At 40.5% G+C, this 21,778-nt stretch overlaps 1 protein-coding gene across 1 annotated transcript in view; it reads left to right on the forward strand.

Annotated features, from left to right (window-relative positions):
• Positions 1-18,279, forward strand: part of asns (asparagine synthetase) — a 29,422-nt gene extending 11,143 nt beyond the window's left edge. The window contains exons 8-12 of the mRNA XM_080787997.1: positions 2,546-2,652; positions 7,261-7,361; positions 11,773-11,854; positions 13,242-13,397; positions 18,061-18,279. Of these exons, the coding sequence (XP_080644123.1) occupies positions 2,546-2,652; positions 7,261-7,361; positions 11,773-11,854; positions 13,242-13,397; positions 18,061-18,270 (656 nt within the window). The 3' untranslated portion in view covers positions 18,271-18,279. The remainder of the gene's footprint in view (positions 1-2,545; positions 2,653-7,260; positions 7,362-11,772; positions 11,855-13,241; positions 13,398-18,060) is intronic.
• Positions 18,280-21,778: the final 3,499 nt, after the last annotated feature.

The raw sequence follows: 21,778 nt of genomic DNA on the forward strand, positions 1-21,778 counted from the left end.
CCCGCCCCTCTAGACCAGAAAGCACGCTGTCTGGGCCAGGCTACACCCGCCCCTCTAGACCAGAAAGCACGCTGTCTGGGCCAGGCTACACCCGCCCCTCTAGACCAGAAAGCACGCTGTCTGGGCCAGGCTACACCCGCCCCTCTAGACCAGAAAGCACGCTGTCTGGGCCAGGCTACACCCGCCCCTCTAGACCAGAAAGCACGCTGTCTGGGCCAGGCTACACCCGCCCCTCTAGACCAGAAAGCACGCTGTCTGGGCCAGGCTACCCTACCCGCCCCTCTAGACCAGAAAGCACGCTGTCTGGGCCAGGCTACACCCGCCCCTCTAGACCAGAAAGCATGCTGTCTGGGCCAGGCTACCTATAATTGTGTATCTGTACGTTAGGAATGTTCCTGGTGTACATTCAGAAGTACATAATAATATGTATCTGTACGTTAGGAATGTACCTGGTGTACATTCAGAAGTACATAATAATATTTATCTGTACGTTAGGAATGTTCCTGGTGTACATTCAGAAGTACATAATAATATTTATCTGTACGTTAGGAATGTACCTGGTGTACATTCAGAAGTACATAATAATATTTATCTGTACGTTAGGAATGTACCTGGTGTACATTCAGAAGTACATAATAATATTTATCTGTACGTTAGGAATGTACCTGGTGTACATTCAGAAGTACATAATAATATTTATCTGTACGTTAGGAATGTACCTGGTGTACATTCAGAAGTACATAATAATATTTATCTGTACGTTAGGAATGTTCCTGGTGTACATTCAGAAGTACATAATAATATGTATCTATACGTTAGGAATGTACCTGGTGTACATTCAGAAGTACATAATAATATGTATCTGTACGTTAGGAATGTACCTGGTGTACATTCAGAAGTACATAATAATATTTATCTGTACGTTAGGAATGTACCTGGTGTACATTCAGAAGTACATAATAATATTTATCTGTACGTTAGGAATGTACCTGGTGTACATTCAGAAGTACATAATAATATTTATCTGTACGTTAGGAATGTACCTGGTGTACATTCAGAAGTACATAATAATATGTATCTGTACGTTAGGAATGTACCTGGTGTACATTCAGAAGTACATAATAATATTTATCTGTACGTTAGGAATGTACCTGGTGTACATTCAGAAGTACATAATAATATTTATCTGTACGTTAGGAATGTACCTGGTGTACATTCAGAAGTACATAATAATATGTATCTGTACGTTAGGAATGTACCTGGTGTACATTCAGAAGTACATAATAATATTTATCTGTACGTTAGGAATGTTCCTGGTGTACATTCAGAAGTACATAATAATATTTATCTGTACGTTAGGAATGTACCTGGTGTACATTCAGAAGTACATAATAATATTTATCTGTACGTTAGGAATGTACCTGGTGTACATTCAGAAGTACATAATAATATTTATCTGTACGTTAGGAATGTACCTGGTGTACATTCAGAAGTACATAATAATATGTATCTGTACGTTAGGAATGTACCTGGTGTACATTCAGAAGTACATAATAATATTTATCTGTACGTTAGGAATGTACCTGGTGTACATTCAGAAGTACATAATAATATTTATCTGTACGTTAGGAATGTACCTGGTGTACATTCAGAAGTACATAATAATATGTATCTGTACGTTAGGAATGTACCTGGTGTACATTCAGAAGTACATAATAATATTTATCTGTACGTTAGGAATGTTCCTGGTGTACATTCAGAAGTACATAATAATATTTATCTGTACGTTAGGAATGTACCTGGTGTACATTCAGAAGTACATAATAATATTTATCTGTACGTTAGGAATGTACCTGGTGTACATTCAGAAGTACATAATAATATGTATCTGTACGTTAGGAATGTACCTGGTGTACATTCAGAAGTACATAATAATATGTATCTGTACGTTAGGAATGTACCTGGTGTACATTCAGAAGTACATAATAATATTTATCTGTACGTTAGGAATGTACCTGGTGTACATTCAGAAGTACATAATAATATTTATCTGTACGTTAGGAATGTACCTGGTGTACATTCAGAAGTACATAATAATATGTATCTGTACGTTAGGAATGTACCTGGTGTACATTCAGAAGTACATAATAATATTTATCTGTACGTTAGGAATGTACCTGGTGTACATTCAGAAGTACATAATAATATGTATCTGTACGTTAGGAATGTACCTGGTGTACATTCAGAAGTACATAATAATATTTATCTGTACGTTAGGAATGTTCCTGGTGTACATTCAGAAGTACATTAATATGTATCTATACGTTAGGAATGTTCCTGGTGTACATTCAGAAGTACATAATAATATTTATCTGTACGTTAGGAATGTTCCTGGTGTACATTCAGAAGTACATAATAATATGTATCTGTACGTTAGGAATGTTCCTGGTGTACATTCAGAAGTACATAATAATATTTATCTGTACGTTAGGAATGTACCTGGTGTACATTCAGAAGTACATAATAATATTTATCTGTACGTTAGGAATGTACCTGGTGTCGAAGTACATCCAGGAGAAGACAGACAGTGTGGTCATCTTCTCGGGGGAGGGAGCGGACGAGCTGACCCAAGGATACATCTACTTTCACAAGGTGAGTACATCTACTCTCACAAGGTGAGTACATCTACTCTCACAAGGTGAGTACATCTACTCTCACAAGGCGAGTACATCTACTCTCACAAGGTGAGTACATCTACTTTCACAAGGTGAGTAGATACGATTCAATGATTCGAAATCGATACAGTATCTATTTTAGCAAATACATAAAATCTGTGTGAAACTTGTGGATAGTGCAGGTTTTTTATTATTATGGATATAGATGAGTAAACGAGGTGATTCTCTGGCAAATAGATGGACATTACATTTGAACACATTATGGACAAACCCACACCTTGACATGAACACAGAGAATACACACATTATGGACAAACCCTCACCTTGACATGAACACAGAGAATACACACATTATGGACAAACCCTCACCTTGACATGAACACAGAGAATACACACATTATGGACAAACCCTCACCCTGACATGAACACAGAGAATACACACATTATGGACAAACCCACACCTTGACACGAACACAGAGAATACACACATTATGGACAAACCCTCACCTTGACATGAACACAGAGAATACACACATTATGGACAAACCCACACCTTGACATGAACACAGATAATACACACATTATGGACAAACCCACACCTTGACATGAACACAGAGAATGCACACATTATGGACAAACCCTCACCTTGACATGAACACAGAGAATACACACATTATGGACAAACCCTCACCTTGTCATGAACACAAAGAATACACACATTATGGACAAACCCTCACCTTGACATGAACACAGAGAATACACACATTATGGACAAACCCTCACCTTGACATGAACACAGAGAATACACACATTATGGACAAACCCTCACCTTGACACGAACACAGAGAATACACACATTATGGACAAACCCTCTAGTCTAGTCGCTGGAGGGGGGTCTCCTGCACCCCCCGGAAATATACTTCTAATCAGTGTTTTCTTATTGGAAAAAATGTGCTGAACATGATGAGCTATGATAAAAAGTTGTCAAAATGTCCCACCTACCTCAAAACCCCCTTTTTGGTATATGGCTCTGGCGAAATTGTGTAAAGGCAAATAAGACAAGACAAGACAAGCAGACAAAGAAGACTGATGAGTTCTATGAACACGATGACGGATTCATGTGACTGTGCATTTTGTCCTTTATGGTGCAGGCTAGGGTGGTCACTGTTTGTACACTGTTGCTTACATTTTTGCCTTTGAGTGTGTACAGGAATAGGATTGAATACTGTTACAGGATTCTGTGACTGTTTGAATTTTGTACTGCATATTGCAGGCCATTCTATAGTCTAGTGTGTATACTGCCGTATACTATTGTTCATACTAAGGATGTTTTTAGTTTGTGATGTTATTCTACAGTATATTCTAAATTATAAAGCTTGCTTAAAAACACAGCACCTAGATGTTATATGCAATATTGGTATCTCTTACGTATAAATGTGACTTTATTGTAAAGGCGGCACAGATTTGTACACTAGCATGCCACGGGGCACATGTGGTCACTTTAAGAATAGGTTAACTGAGACCCTCAAAACATAGGTCTAGACACCTTATTTGTTCATTTAAGTGCAATATAGATATAGTGAAAATCGATTGTCTTGATAATGGTGACACTCATTTGCATAAAAATGGTAGATTGGACACTTTGCCAATTTTATAACATAGCTTATTCAAGTAAGAAATATTCCATAATGTGTAGTCAGTTCAAACTCAGTTATTCATTCAAAATGTATAGCTGATACTGACTGAATATACAATTTTCACCGATTTGAGGTATAGTATATACATACATACTAGTCATGTCAGGGAGTGTACTTGTTAGGCTCCTGCCCTATGAGCCACATGGCTTGGCTAGAGCTATAGAGCTATTTGAATTGTGAGTCTTCAGTGAAAGAGTGGTGGGGGCAGATGACAAACTCATTTCTAAATCTAAAGTTGACCTGGCTCGTCTTGCTCCATGCTACTCTGCTCTGAAGAGAACCACCGTGTTGCCTTATACAAGCGAGCTGATGAAGCTTTTTTGGAAAAACCAAAACCCTATGATGAAGGACAGGGGTGGTTGAGTTTTTTAATCCAGTGTGTCCTGCGGTGCAGTCCTACCAACCTCACTGGTTGATCTCCTTGACACTGTCTGGAGAGCATGGACAAGAAGCCGACGAGATAGATATTTAATCGGCACTGATTTGTACACCAGCATGCCACGGGCACATGTGGTCACTTTAAGAATAGTTTCACTGAGATCCTTGACCCTCAAAACATAGGTCTAGACACCTTATTTGTTCATTTAAGTGCAATATTGGCTGAGATATAGTGAAAATCGATTATTTTGATAATGGAGGCACTCATTTGCATAAAGATGGTAGATGGGAAACTTTGCAAACTTTTTAACATAGCTTATTCAAGTAAGAAATATTCCATAATGTGGAGTCAGTTCAAACTCAGTCATTCATTCATTTATTCCAAATAGCTGATACTGACTAAATATACAATTTTCACCGATTTGAGGTATAGTTCAGAATTTTGGCTACAGAAAGAGTAATTTACAAGATAGAAAGGTTATCTTTGGCTCAAATTGAAGCTTAGGGATATGGGAAGTTTTCTATATACAAGTGAGGCAGTGATTCTCACCATAATGTGTTGTAAAATAACCATCTTTGTTGTTATTAGCCAAGCGGACACCATATTATTTTGTGTTTTTGAGGATGATGTGGGTCATAATTCAGAATATAATGGTAGCAACCCCCCAAATCCTGTTCTGCTACTTACCCCTATGTGTCAAGATACTTCATGACCAATTTCAGACTACCATGTCTATTTATGTAATTTTAGTGAATTAATATTTGCCTTTGCACAATTTCGCCAGAGCCATATACCAAAAAGGGGGTTTTGAGGTAGGTGGGACATTTTGACAACTTTTTATCATAGCTCATCATGTTCAGCACATTTTTTCCAATAAGAAAACACTGATTAGAAGTATATTTCCGGGGGGTGCAGGAGACCCCCCTCCAGCGACTGTACTACTCACCTTGACACGAACACAGAGAATACACACATTATGGACAAACCCTCACCTTGACACGAACACAGAGAATACACACATTATGGACAAACCCTCACCTTGACATGAACACAGAGAATACACACATTATGGACAAACCCTCACCTTGACATGAACACAGAGAATACACACATTATGGACAAACCCACACCTTGACATGAACACAGATAATACACACATTTATCCAAGTGTAGGAAAGGTAATTAAACCCTCCTTTATTCTTCTTAAGTACACGATGACTTGATGAGTATTGATTAAATTGATTATTTCCATTCGCGATACGATAAGATACAAAGTCAAACGATACGATATTTTCCGTTTACATATCGATATACTTATTTTTTAATTTTTTAAATTAAAATCGATATTTCGATACAGGTAATATATCGTTACAGATAGGATCCAAAAGGAAGCATACGCACATCTCCAGGAAATTCTATAAATATTAGGGCCGGGACTTTAACGCGTTAATCGAGATTAATTAACTACAGAAAAATGTATCGCGATTAACTACAGATAAATTAATCGCACCTTTTTGTTTCCCCCATAATAAAGTTGTTTTTATTTGTTTTCTCATGCCCAGCCATGTAAAGCACATTTGAGTATTCATATACACACTGAAGACACTTTATGTAGGCACTTGCTGCCTATATAAATCACCTGCCTATATATCACTGTTGGGATAAAACGCATTTTTCTATGGAGTTGTGTGCACTGGAAATAATAAAAAGTCCCCCCATTCTGTGTTGCCTATAGAACTGAAGGTCTGAAAAAAAACAGTAACATTATGAAGTACATTTTTGTGATGTCACTGAGATGTATTTCATAATGTTACTGATTTTTTTTTCAGACCTCCAGTTCTAGGCAACACATAATTGGGGGGACTTTCTTATTATATCCACACAACAACTCTAAGGTATATTAATGACAGTAAAATGTTGAAAATGAGTGGAATCCCGTAGTCACTATTCACTGGGATACCAAAAACATTTGAAAAAAAAGGTTTCTCACTGTTCTCGGGTTAAATATTGATATGCGATTAAAATGCGATTAATCGAGATTAATTAACTACAAAGCCTCTGATTAATTAGATATATTTTTTTAATCGAGTCCCAGCTCTAATAAATATATATAAGGGTTGTCCACAATGTGGATCAGCTCCCAGGAAACTTTGTTTTTCTTCTTATAAATTATTTGATCAGCCCAAAACATTGTGTTCATTGTCATGATTTGTCACGATCCGAGTTGGCTTTGTCCGCGGCGTAACCGTCTTTAAATAAATACTTTAAGAAATGCCTATATGGGACAAATGCATTGGGATTTATTTCCTGGGCCACTCGTTGTTCTGAAAGGGGGAGGGACTACTATTGGTCAGTTAATTAAGTTAATAAGACGTGATGCTGTGATGTTGTGATTGTGAACTGAACTATAGGCTCCTATTGGTCAGTTAATGAAGTTAATACAACGTGATGCTGTGATAGGCTCCTATTGGTCAGTTAATGAAGTTAATACAACGTGATGCTGTGATAGGCTCCCAGTCCAAAGATGGCAGCGGAGGACAGCGTCCGTCTGCTGAAGGAACTCTACCTGTTCGACAACCTCCGCGCCGACCGCACGACCGCAGCACACGGGTAACGATATTAATATTAACCCCTTTTGGTGTTTTAGCATCATGTTATGCTTTAAGCTATTGAAAAACAGCAGATCTACAAGCTCATGGCGCGCCACCGAGTGGCGCGCTATGAGCTTGTAGGTCTGCTATTTTTGAAAAATCGAAGAACGACTGACATATAGAAACATAGCTTTTTCAGAAAACTGTCAGGATGTAGAAGACATTTTTTAGAATCTGATCTCAGATCAGAATGGGTTAAAGATGTATTTATATGCTCCCCCCCCCCACACATCTCTCTCCCCATTCCCTGTCAGTCTACTACCAATCTATCAATAAAGGCAGAAAAAGCAACAAAAAAAAATACATCTTAAAATTAAAAAAATATATATTTATATAGCAAGGTTTACAGAGCAATAATAAATGGTAATAAACGACGACATGGACCTGGGATATGACGCCACCTAGTGTCGACGTCCGTATACATACAGACTTGGGGGGGGGGGGGGGGGGGGGGGGAATAGTTAACCCATTCTGAGCGCGAACCCCTTTTGGTGCTAGCATTATGTCATGGTTTAGCTATTGAAAAACATCAGATCTACAAGCTCATACCGCAGGTCTGCTATTTTTTGAAAAATCGAAGAACGACTGACATAGAAACACAGTTTTTTCAGATAACTGTCAGGATGTAGAAGAACATTTGTAGAATCTGATCTCAGGTCAAAATGGGTTTAAACTGTGTTTGTTTGATGTGCATTATAGGCCATGATGGACCCCCTCTGGACCCCCAACATGCTGTACTGTACATACTGTTACTGTACAATCCTTTGTTCTGTTGGGGTCCATTTGGTTACGTTAGTCACACATAGAGGTCCTTTTGGTTCCTCCCTGGACCCGAATGCAGAGGTTTGTTACTACACTGTGTTACCGTTTCCTTCCACTAGATGTCACTGTAAGCCCTTCAGTGACTGAACCTCAAGCAGGTTGATTCTACAAATGTCTTCTAAATCCTGACAGTTTTCTGAAAAACCCTCATGTTTCTATATTTCTGTGTCAGTGGTTCTCAAACTATTTCATGTCAAGGACCCCCAAAATCTGTATTTGGCTGATGAAAAATGTTTGTGAAATTCCTTCTTCACTGACAGAAACTGAATATAAAACTAACCTATGAATTCCTTCTTCACTGACAGATACTAAATATAAAACTAACCTATGAATTCCTTCTTCACTGACAGATACTAAATATAAAACTAACCCATGAATTCCTTCTTCACTGACAGATACTAAATATAAAACTAACCTATGAATTCCTTCCTCACTGACAGATACTAAATATAAAACTATATGAATTCCTTCTTCACTGACAGATACTAAATATAAAACTAACCTATGAATTCCTTCCTCACTGACAGATACTAAATATAAAACTATATGAATTCCTTCTTCACTGACAGATACTAAATATAAAACTATATGAATTCCTTCTTCACTGACAGATACTAAATATAAAACTAACTTATGAATTCCTTCTTCACTGACAGATACTAAATATAAAACTAACCTATGAATTCCTTCTTCACTGACAGAAACTAAATATAAAACTAACCTATGAATTCCTTCTTCACTGACAGAAACTGAATATAAAACTAACCTATGAATTCCTTCTTCACTGACAGATACTAAATATAAAACTAACCTATGAATTCCTTCTTCACTGACAGATACTAAATATAAAACTAACCTATGAATTCCTTCTTCACTGACAGAAACTAAATATAAAACTAACCTATGAATTCCTTCTTCACTGACAGAAACTGAATATAAAACTAACCTATGAATTCCTTCTTCACTGACAGATACTAAATATAAAACTAACCTATGAATTCCTTCTTCACTGACAGATACTAAATATAAAACTAACCTATGAATTCCTTCTTCACTGACAGATACTAAATATAAAACTAACCTATGAATTCCTTCTTCACTGACAGATACTAAATATAAAACTAACCCATGAATTCCTTCTTCACTGACAGATACTAAATATAAAACTAACCCATGAATTCCTTCTTCACTGACAGATACTAAATATAAAACTATATGAATTCCTTCTTCACTGACAGATACTAAATATAAAACTAACCCATGAATTCCTTCTTCACTGACAGATACTAAATATAAAACTAACCCATGAATTCCTTCTTCACTGACAGATACTAAATATAAAACTAACCTATGAATTCCTTCCTCACTGACAGATACTAAATATAAAACTATATAAATTCCTTCTTCACTGACAGATACTAAATATAAAACTAACCTATGAATTCCTTCTTCACTGACAGATGCTAAATATAAAACTAAACTATGAATTCCTTCTTCACTGACAGATACTAAATATAAAACTAACCGCTATGAATTCCTTCTTCACTGACAGATACTAAATATAAAACTAACCTATGAATTCCTTCTTCACTGACCGATACTAAATATAAAACTATATGAATTCCTTCTTCACTGACAGATACTAAATATAAAACTATATGAATTCCTTCTTCACTGACGGATACTAAATATAAAACTAACCTATGAATTCCTTATTTCCTTCTTCACTGACAGATACTAAATATAAAACTATATGAATTCCTTCTTCACTGACCGATACTAAATATAAAACTAACCCATGAATTCCTTCTTCACTGACAGATACTAAATATAAAACTAACCCATGAATTCCTTCTTCACTGACAGATACTAAATATAAAACTAACCCATGAATTCCTTCTTCACTGACAGATACTAAATATAAAACTAACCCATGAATTCCTTCTTCACTGACAGATACTAAATATAAAACTAACCTATGAATTCCTTCCTCACTGACAGATACTAAATATAAAACTATATGAATTCCTTCTTCACTGACAGATACTAAATATAAAACTAACCTATGAATTCCTTCCTCACTGACAGATACTAAATATAAAACTATATGAATTCCTTCTTCACTGACAGATACTAAATATAAAACTAACCCATGAATTCCTTCTTCACTGACAGATACTAAATATAAAACTAACCTATGAATTCCTTCTTCACTGACAGATACTAAATATAAAACTAACCCATGAATTCCGTCTTCACTGACAGATACTAAATATAAAACTAACCTATGAATTCCTTCTTCACTGACAGATACTAAATATAAAACTAACCTATGAATTCCTTCTTCACTGACAGATACTAAATATAAAACTAACCTATGAATTCCTTCTTCACTGACAGATACTAAATATAAAACTATATGAATTCCTTCTTCACTGACAGATACTAAATATAAAACTATATGAATTCCTTCTTCACTGACAGATACTAAATATAAAACTATATGAATTCCTTCTTACCATACCATACCATACCATCTTTATTTATATAGCACATTTTAAAACAACAACGTTGTACCAAAGTGCTTTACAGTAAAACATTAAAAAACACAAGTTCATTTAAAAACCACAAAAACAACCACGAACAACATGCACAGTGTCACATTAAACATCGAACATGAATGAATTCCTTCTTCACTGTCCGATACTAAATATAAAACTATATGAATTACTTCTTCACTGACAGAAACTAAATATAAAACTAACCTATGAATTCCTTCTTCACTGACACTAAATATAAAACTAACCTATGAATTCCTTCTTCACTGACAGAAACTAAATATAAAACTAAACTATGCCGACTAAAACCAAAGACTACAAATAAAAACTAGATAAAAATGTTAGGGTGGAGAAGAGATCCAATAGAACTAAAAGACAAGTAATTTTATGCTTGGATGTGCTCTCTTGGTGCGTGCGTGCGTGCGTGCGTGCGTGCTTGCGTGCGTGTGCATTTACCGAACGCACTGAATCCTGCCACATCATACCAGAAGTGGATTGGATGAATAAATTACTCAGCCCTCAAAGGAACAGTAGACGAGTGGTTTGGCTTGATAGAATATATGCTAAATAAATATTCTCTTTGTTTGATAGAATATATGCTAAATAAATATCCTCTTTGTTGGATGGCTTCCAGAATCACACTGATTGAGCTCTCTGGGAATTTCTATGGAAATGGAAACCAGACTGTTCAATCAATACCTTTTCATTCGGTCTCGTTCCCTGTGTACAACTTGTCAATATGATATTGTGTGTGTGTGTGTGTGTGTGTGTGTGTGTGTGTGCGTGCGTGCGTGCGTGCCAGGGGTCATTAATATGCATATCCTTTTGTGTCACTAAATCCCAACCCAAAAAATGATTGTCCAATGCGGCCAATCCAAGTAGTTTAGCGACAAGTAGTTTAACTGTTTTTATGCAGGTCAAGCTTTCATCACCTCATAGCTGTCAATGTTATGTTGCATCCTACAGTGAGTGTATCGTGTCTGGTTTCAGGTTGGAGTTGAGGGTTCCATTCCTGGACCACAGGTTCACAGCGTACTACCTGTCCCTGCCCGAAGAGATGAGGACGCCCAAGGTCAGTGCACTGTCCTCCATGATCTCTGCGTGCGTGTGTGCGTGTGCGTGTGTGTGTGCGTGCGTGTGTGCGTGTGTGACTCAGCACTGTTTTCCAGTGATGCTCAAGACACTCATCTAATGTGATCCTGGGCTCTACACACCCTCCGCCAACCTAGTCCCCATATATGGGGGACAAGGGGAGACCAACCTAGTCCCCATATATGGGGGACAAGGGGAGAGCAACCTAGTCCCCATATATGGGGGACAAGGGGAGAGCAACCTAGTCCCCATATATGGGGGACAAGAGGAGACCAACCTAGTCCCCATATATGGGGGACATGGGGAGACCAACCTAGTCCCCATATATGGGGGACAAGGGGAGACCAACCTAGTCCCCATATATGGGGGACAAGAGGAGACCAACCTAGTCTCCATATATGGGGGACAAGGGGAGAGCAACCTAGTCCCCATATATGGGGGACAAGAGGAGACCAACCTAGTCCCCATATATGGGGGACATGGGGAGACCAACCTAGTCCCCATATATGGGGGACAAGGGGAGACCAACCTAGTCCCCATATATGGGGGACAAGAGGAGACCAACCTAGTCTCCATATATGGGGGACAAGGGGAGACCAACCTAGTCCCCATATATGGTGGACAAGGGGAGACCAACCTAGTCCCCATATATGGGGGACAAGGGGAGACCAACCTAGTCCCCATATATGTGGGACAAGGGGAGACCAACCTAGTCCCCATATATGGGGGACAAGAGGAGACCAACCTAGTCTCCATATATGGGGGACAAGGGGAGACCAACCTAGTCCCCATATATGGGGGACAAGGGGAGACCAACCTAGTCCCCATATATGGGGGACAAGGGGAGACCAACCTAGTCCCCATATATGTGGGACAAGGGGAGACCAACCTAGTCCCCATATATGGGGGACAAGGGGAGACCAACCTAGTCCCCATATATGGGGGACAAGGGGAGACCAACCTAGTCCCCATATATGGGGGACAAGGGGAGAGCAACGGACTTGAACTCATGCTTCCTTCATGCCTGAGTGTCCAAGTTGCTCGTTTACACCTGACAGGGGGGAGTTTCCCTGGTTGGACGTCGTAGCGCGTGGAAGGAACACGTTATTCCAACCAGTTCCTTTCCCCTCCATCAGGCGCCCCGGCTGGCCAGGGGGAGGCAGTTTAGAGACCAGGATTACTGCATGTTTTTTGTGTTTTTTGCTAAAGACACTTCTATTTGCAGCACATTTCAACAACACGGCAATACAAGGTTTCACAGAACACCCACACACAGGGAACACAATAATACAATGTTTCACAGAAACAATAGTTATTATTATTATGAATGATTATTAAATATTGTTCCATCCTGCCGGTGTTTCCAGAACGGCGTGGAGAAGCACCTCCTCAGAGACTCCTTCAAAGGGTTAAACCTGATCCCTGACGAGATCCTGTGGAGGAGGAAGGAGGCCTTCAGCGACGGAGTCATGTCCGTCAAGAAGTCCTGGTACACCGTGCTGCAGGAGCACCTGGAGGCCGAGGTGGGTACTGCACTCTGTAGTCCTATAGGGGCACCTGGAGGCCGAGGTGGGTACTGCAGTCTGTAGGCCTATAGGAGCACCTGGAGGCCGAGGTGGGTACTGCACTCTGTAGTCCTATAGGGGCACCTGGAGGCCGAGGTGGGTACTGCAGTCTGTAGGCCTATAGGAGCACCTGGAGGCCGAGGTGAGTACTGCAGTCTGTAGGCCTATAGGAGCATATAGAGGCCGAGGTGGGTACTGCAGTCTGTAGTCCTATCGGGGCACCTGGAGGCCGAGGTGGGTACTGCAGTCTGTAGGCCTATAGGGGCACCTAGAGGTCAAGGTGGGTACTGCAGTCTGTAGGCCTATAGGGGCACCTGGAGGCAGAGGTGGGTACTGCAGTCTGTAGTCCTATAGGAGCACCTGGAGGCCGAGGTGGGTACTGCAGTCTGTAGTCCTATAGGAGCACCTGGAGGCCGAGGTGGGTACTGCAGTCTGTAGTCCTATAGGAGCACCTGGAGGCCGAGGTGGGTACTGCAGTCTGTAGTCCTATAGGAGCACCTGGAGGCCGAGGTGGGTACTGCAGTCTGTAGTCCTATAGGAGCACCTGGAGGCCGAGGTGGGTACTGCAGTCCGTAGGCCTATAGGGGCATCATTTATGAAGTCAGTTCAAGGAAGTGGTTTTAGGCTATGTGGGCCAGCGGTAGAGTGACCGGTTCGATCCCTGAGGGTTTCCCCCAGAGTTAGTGTCAAAGTGTCGTTGAGCAAGACTCTGAACCCCTGATTGCTCCTGATGTGCAGGTTGGTGCCTTGCATGGTTTCCTCCGCCATCGGTGTGTGAATGGGTGAATGTAATGCACAATCTATGTAAAGGTGTGTGTGTGAATGTGCAATCTATGTAAAGGTGTGTGTGTGAGTGGGTGAATGTAATGCACAATCTATGTAAAGGTGTGTGTGTGAGTGGGTGAATGTGCACTCTATGTAAAGCACCTTGGATAAAGGTGCTATATAAATGCACCATTTACCATTATCTGACCAGGTACCATTTGATTGGGAAAAACTTTACATATTCTAAATTATACTAAATTGTCTATTGGTTCAATATAAGTAAAATAATAGCATATTACAACTTAATCCTTAATCCATTTGGACCTGAGGCCGATTCTAAACATTTTCAAGATAAAAAAAAATAGCAGATCTAGTGCCGCACTACGAGCTTGTAGATCTGCTATTTTTCAGCAGCTAAAGTATGACATAATGCTTAAATGTAGTGTTCATATATAAATATAGCAGATCTACAAGCTCATAGCACGCCACCGAGGGGTGCACTACGAGCTTGTAGGTAGCTACAAGGTAGCTATTTTTGAAAAATCGAAGAGTGACTGACGTAGAAGACATTTTTAGAATCTGATCTCAGGTCAGAATGGGTTAAATGTACTATGGTGGGAGCTATCCATGGTGCTGAAGTGTGTAACACTGTGTAGGAGCTATCCATGGTGCTGAAGTGTGTAACACTGTAGGAGCTATCCATGGTGCTGAAGTGTGTAACAATGTAGGAGCTATCCAAGGTGCTGAAGTGTGTAACACTGTAGGAGCTATCCATGGTGCTGAAGTGTGTAACAATGTAGGAGCTATCCAAGGTGCTGAAGTGTGTAACAGTGTAGGAGCTATCCATGGTGCTGAAGTGTGTAACAATGTAGGAGCTATCCAAGGTGCTGAAGTGTGTAACACTGTAGGAGCTATCCATGGTGCTGAAGTGTGTAACAGTGTAGGAGCTATCCATGGTGCTGAAGTGTGTAACACTGTGGGAGCTATCCATGGTGCTGAAGTGTGTAACAGTGTAGGAGCTATCCATGGTGCTGAATTGTGTAACAGTGTAGGAGCTATCCATGGTGCTGAAGTGTGTAACACGGTGGGAGCTATCCATGGTGCTGAATTGTGTAACAGTGTAGGAGCTATCCATGGTGCTGAAGTGTGTAACACGGTGGGAGCTATCCATGGTGCTGAAGTGTGTAACAATGTAGGAGCTATCCATGGTGCTGAAGTGTGTAACAGTGTAGGAGCTATCCATGGTGCTGAAGTGTGTAACTGTGTAGGAGCTATCCATGGTGCTGAAGTGTGTAACACTGTGTAGGAGCTATCCATGGTGCTGAAGTGTGTAACAGTGTAGGAGCTATCCATGGTGCTGAAGTAACACTGTAGGAGCTATCCATGGTGCTGAAGTGTGTAACATTGTAGGAGCTATCCATGGTGCTGAAGTGTGTAACAGTGTAGGAGCTATCCATGGTGCTGAAGTGTGTAACACTGTGTAGGAGCTATCCATGGTGCTGAAGTGTGTAACACTGTGTAGGAGCTATCCATGGTGCTGAAGTGTGTAACAGTGTAGGAGCTATCCATGGTGCTGAAGTGTGTAACACTGTGTAGGAGCTATCCATGGTGCTGAAGTGTGTAACACTGTGTAGGAGCTATCCATGGTGCTGAAGTGTGTAACACAGTGTAGGAGCTATCCATGGTCCTGAAGTGTGTAACACTGTGTAGGAGCTATCCATGGTGCTGAAGTGTGTAACAGTGTAGGAGCTATCCATGGTGCTGAAGTGTGTAACACTGTGTAGGAGCTATCCATGGTGCTGAAGTGTGTAACAGTGTAGGAGCTATCCATGGTGCTGAAGTGTGTAACACTGTGTAGGAGCTATCCATGGTTCTGAAGCAACACAATGTAACACAATAGTGAATATCGAGGCAGTTGTGTTTGAATATCTCTCTCTCTCCTGGCGTGATGGTAGAGAGATGGATAGCGATTATCTCTCAAAGAGATTATAATTAACATTAACTGTGACAGGCTTGTTCACACCTGGACCTGTTCTCACTGCACACCACAGTCCCTGGGGAGGGGGAGGTGTGTGTGTGAGGTGGGGAGGGGGAGGTGTGTGTGTGTGTGTGTGTGTGTGTGTGTGTGTGTGTGTGTGTGTGTACGTGCGGTCCTTTAGGACCCCCCCCCCCCCTCCATGCTGTATAGATGTATTGTTGGTCTAGAGTCCTGATCAGCAGGCTGTCGTTATGTTTGAGTGACGGATGGTTGATTTCCACCAGGAAATTAACCCATTTTGGGCCGGAACCCATTTTGGTGTTAGCATTATTACGTTATGCTTTAGCTATTGAAAAATAGCAGATCTACAAGCTCGTAGCGCGCCACTCGGTGGCGCGCTACGAGCTTGTAGGTCTGCTATTTTTTTTAAATGGAAGAACGACTGACATTAGAAACATAGCTTTTTCAGAAACCTGTCAGGATGTAGAAGAACATTCATAGAATCTGATCTCAGGTCAGAATGGAAAACTGTCAGGATGTAGAAGAACATTTATAGAATCTGATCTCAGGTCAGAATGGAAAACTGTCAGGATGTAGAAGAACATTTATAGAATCTGATCTCAGGTCAGAACGGGTTAAGAGCTGTTTTGTTTCGCCGCTCCCACGCCCGTCTTTTTTTAGCACGCGGTCGCCCCTTACCGCATCCCCGCCGTTTAACGCACGCACACACGCACGCATGCACGCACACACACGCACACACACGCACACACACACACACGCACACACACACACACACGCACACACACACACACACACACACACACACACACAGTACATTCAGGTTAGCCACTGATGCAGTGCTGATAATTAGGGAGAAGATTTGCAGCAACATGTGGTAAATGGACTGCATTTATTCATGGAGGGTGTTTTCTCCACCACGGCGCTCTAGTCTGTATCTGTATGTCCCCGTACACACGGGTCACATTTTAGTCATCTGGAATGATTTAGTGTTAGTCGAGTTTTAGTCGACTAAATCAACCGTAGATTTAGTCGACTAAAAATTTATTTAGGCGGGCCTTGATGGCATCGTTGTGGCTGATTTTTAGACTTTATGGAAATAGCAGATCTACAAGCTCGCAACGCGTCGCGCTGCAACGCTTCCTAACCATCTGTCCATTGTACCAAGACATCAGAGACACATACTTCCCACAGATTACAACCACACACGGAGATTTTGAAAACATGACCAATGACAAAAAAAACTCCCATATCTGCTGGGCGAAGTACAACAATGTGCAAACACAGCAGCAAGATTTGTGAGTTGCTGTGATAGGAGAAGGATATCAAATGGAACACAACCACCCTGAAGACTAATCATTGTGTATATTCCTGCACTATACCTGCATCGAGTGATCTTGGTACATAGAAGTTGATCTATTGAAGATTCTGACCTTCAAAGTACATCATTTTTGTTTTGATTGTATTGCTGTATTGTTGTATTGTTCTTTCTGCTTTGGCAATGTAAACGTATGTTTTCTCATGCCAATAAAGCCCTTTGAATTGAATTGAATTGCAACGCGCTGCGAGCTTGTAGATCTGCTTTTTTCAGCATGCAACCAAGTGTAAAATGACTTGTACTGGATCTGTTGTCCACTCGTCAACGGACATTTTTCCTCTTGGTATTTAGTCGACGAAAATCAACACTGGTTTTTAACACTGGACCCCAACCGGGTCAGACCCGGCCTGATTACTAATTAGCATAGATTTTAGGCCCAACCTCGCCCTAAAACGTCGGGTCGGGTTTGGGTCTCTCTCTACTCTCTAAGTGAAGGTCTCTCTCTCTCTCTCTCTCTCTCTCTCTCTCTCTCTCTCTCCCAGGTGAATGCCTCCCAGATGGAGACCGCTCCCCAGACCTTCGCCCACCTCCCCCCCGGCACCAAGGAGGCGTACTACTTCCGCCAGGTGTTTGAGAGGTTCTACCCGGGCCGCTCCGCCTGGATCTCCCACTACTGGATGCCCCGCTGGATCCACGCCACCGACCCCTCGGCCCGGACGCTGTCCATCTACACGCCCGACACGGAGCTCTGAGGGCTGACCTTACGGCTGGACCATCAGACCCATGGGTGACCCTACGGGTCAGACGGCTGGTCAGATATACTGTATCACATTGTGTAGCTACTGTACTGGTTCCCAAACTTTAAGAGAAGAATTCCAAGGACCCCCCCCCCCCCAGGTTTGATCTGCATTAGGCTACGGACCCCCATTTCATTATTTTCTTGCCAAATACGTTTATAAACGTACCCCCCCCCCCCCCCCCTCCTCCCTTTTACCTTTTAGCATTGCTCCGGCTAGCGTAGCCCCTCCTCCTTCACCAACAGTGATGTTTTATTTTTTAATCCAGCTCCGTCGAGCCTCCATTAGAACCAGGTTTTCAAAGCGCTGTATCTCCAAATGTTAGTGTGGTCGGTTAAGACTCACCCCGTGTGGTCGGTTAAGACTCGCCCTGTGTCTCCAGACATGTGTGGTCGGTTAAGACTCACTCTGTGTCTCCAGACATGCGTTGGTCAGTTAAGACTCACTCTGTGTCTCCAGACATGCGTACGGTTAGGATTAGGTTAGGGCACGTCGAACCGAAGATATACAGTCAGCTTGTAAGCTAACGATTTAGCCATCTATGCAAGAACAGAATTCAGCTGGTTCCTTCCCTGTTGATATGTTTAAAAGACCAGACAGAATTCAGCTGGTTCCTTCCCTGTTGATATGTTTAAAAGACCAGACAGATTTCAGCTGGTTCCTTCCCTGTTGATATGTTTAAAAGACCAGACAGACTTCAGCTGGTTCCTTCCCTGTTAATATGTTTAAAAGACCAGACAGAATTCAGCTGGTTCCTTCCCTGCTAGTATGTTTAAAAGACCAGACAGAATTCAGCTGGTTCCTTCCCTGCTAGTATGTTTAAAAGTCAGCTACACAAATGATATTTACCATCATGGTCTGCTGGTATATAAGTTATAACTTCATAATTTAATGTCTGTTTGGAGTGGACTGGCGTGTTGTCATTAACTAAAATAGCCTTATCACGCTGTCTGGTCAGCAAGCCTTACCAATATCAACCTTTATTCATTCATTGCAAATGTATGTATTTGTATAAACATGGAAATGTCTAGCATTGTCAGAAATAAATTTAAAATACATTTTAAATAAACATTGTGCTTTCAATGTATTCACCGCCTCTAAAAACCCCTGAAGATTGAATTAGTATAGTGTCTAAAATCCTTTTAACAATGTATTTAATGTATTTAATGTATTCAATGTATTTAGATTGAATTAGTATAGTGTCTAAAATCCTTTTAACAATGTATTTAATGTATTTAATGTATTCAATGTATTTAGATTGAATTAGTATAGTGTCTAAAATCCTTTTAACAATGTTCTAAAAAGAAGAGGCGGGGGCCTTTAGTTTTTATTTATTTTAGGAATAAATCATATTTCTATCTGTTGCTATGGACTGACACCACACAAGACAGGAACGCCCAAAAACGTCACATCCGGTTTTAGCACGCGGGGTAAGACTTTTCTATGGCTGCTTATTCCAATCCTTAATCACACACGGACAAACATCTATGCCGATAATATCTAACTTGCGGAGGTAACGTGCCTTATTGTCCACGGGGCAACAGATCTTTCAACGTATGGCATTTTGCAAATACGTTTGATAATAATCTCTACTCTGTGCAATATTGTTTTGGAAATGCCGCAAATTGCATCGCAGTGAACGAGAGCAAATCACAGCTTCCCCCGGGGGTGGTGACTCCGCCCTGACTACGCTGTGTGGTGTCGGATAGGGGATAGGGGATATGGGAACGGATAGATTTAAATGCACACTGTGATCAATCATAACGATAGATCATTATGATCATCAATAATAGTAATAATTACTCCTTATGATCACAGATAATCAATTACAGATGTAATTATCATCATCAGTCAGAATAAAGTGTTGTTTGAATCGATCCAAGTCTATATAAATCTATATAACTGTCACACAGCTACATTTTAAATGTGTTTTAACTAATTTTACTTCAACTTGACAAAACCATATTCGTCGCCGATGTCGAGCCAAACCGTTCCTTTTTTATTATTATTTTAAAAGAATAAAATAAAATAGTGACAGACGGTAGACTTAACTATAGTCGATCTACAAGCTCACGACGTGTCGCTTTGGTTGTAGATCTGCTATTTTAGTCTGATCTAGGAGGCAAAAGAAAACATAAAAAAATAGTTTGAGTTTTCAACAGACAAAAGGAGACTTTGTGTGTGTGTGTGTGTGTGTGTGTGTGTGTGTGTGTGTGTGTGTGTGTGTGTGTGTGTGTGTGTGTGTGTGTGTGTGCCTGTGCGCGTGCGCGTGCGCGTGCACGTGCGTGCGTGCATGTGAAAATGGATAAAACTAGTGCGATATGAACTTAAAGCTTAAATCACATTTTGTCAGAACACGGAACATGATATTTTAAACCATAACTAATCATCTCCAGGTGTAAACATTCACAGACTTATATAATTATTATCATTGTTTTCATGATAACTGCTGCCGGAACAATCTGAGAATGACCTGACATGCGTTTTGCTCTGTGATTGTGTTGGTGGTGTGTAGTACCTCTCTCATCCACCAGAGTGCTCTCATTCCCCAGGTATGCTGAACATTACTATAGATAATAGATATTATACTGGTTTAATACTTTATATTAAACACGGGTCTAGAATGCATTATAAACATAATGGTAATTGTAATTACAAGCACTGATGTATATTTGTGCAATAATTAATCATACTAGTCATTATTGTAATGACTTATAAGGTCAATAATCATATATCATGACTGCTGGACAGACATGGACTTTGTTTTTGCAAGGATCATAGTTTGTATATAACGGGTCCATTTGGTTCCCAATCTATACATCGTTTAGCTGGTGACCAATCAGGATCTCCCCATCTAGACCACTTCTGTAGGTTTGGGTTGTTACCTCATGCCATGATGTAACTCCAAATGTGGACAAGAAATCAAAAACTAAAAATGGCTCCAGTGTTTAGAAATAATTGATGATTCAAAATATTCTCCTCGTTGACCTTTAGGCCTCACTCACACTGTTGCAACATGCATACAACATGTGTCTTCTACAAGCTCGTAGCTATGAGCTTGTAGATCTGCTATTTTTCAATAGCTAAAGTATAACATAATGCTTAAAACACCAAAAGGGGTTCCAGCCCCAAAAATGGGGTTGAAGCACTCCATGACCACTTATATTGGGTGACGTATATATATGTAAATGCATTTGAGTTGCATTTATCTAGATCTAATAATCAATTATAAAATGAGCTTACGTATAACGTATTGTTATAAATCATGACCATTTCAGTGCTTTTAACTGCAATTATATTGTGTTACTAATAGATAACCACATTAAAAGTGTTTAAAATGCATCACAGCAACTATAGCTTCATAGAAAGTGTTTCCCAGAATGCTGCGCCTCGGCCACAATAAACTGCCGTGAGAACGTCGCCAGAATAAGAAAGGAGAAATTCATTCGATAAGGAAAATAGT

This window comes from Protomyctophum bolini (genome assembly GCF_963924005.1).
Source record: "Protomyctophum bolini genome assembly, chromosome: 17".
Lineage (NCBI taxonomy): Eukaryota > Metazoa > Chordata > Actinopteri > Myctophiformes > Myctophidae > Protomyctophum > Protomyctophum bolini.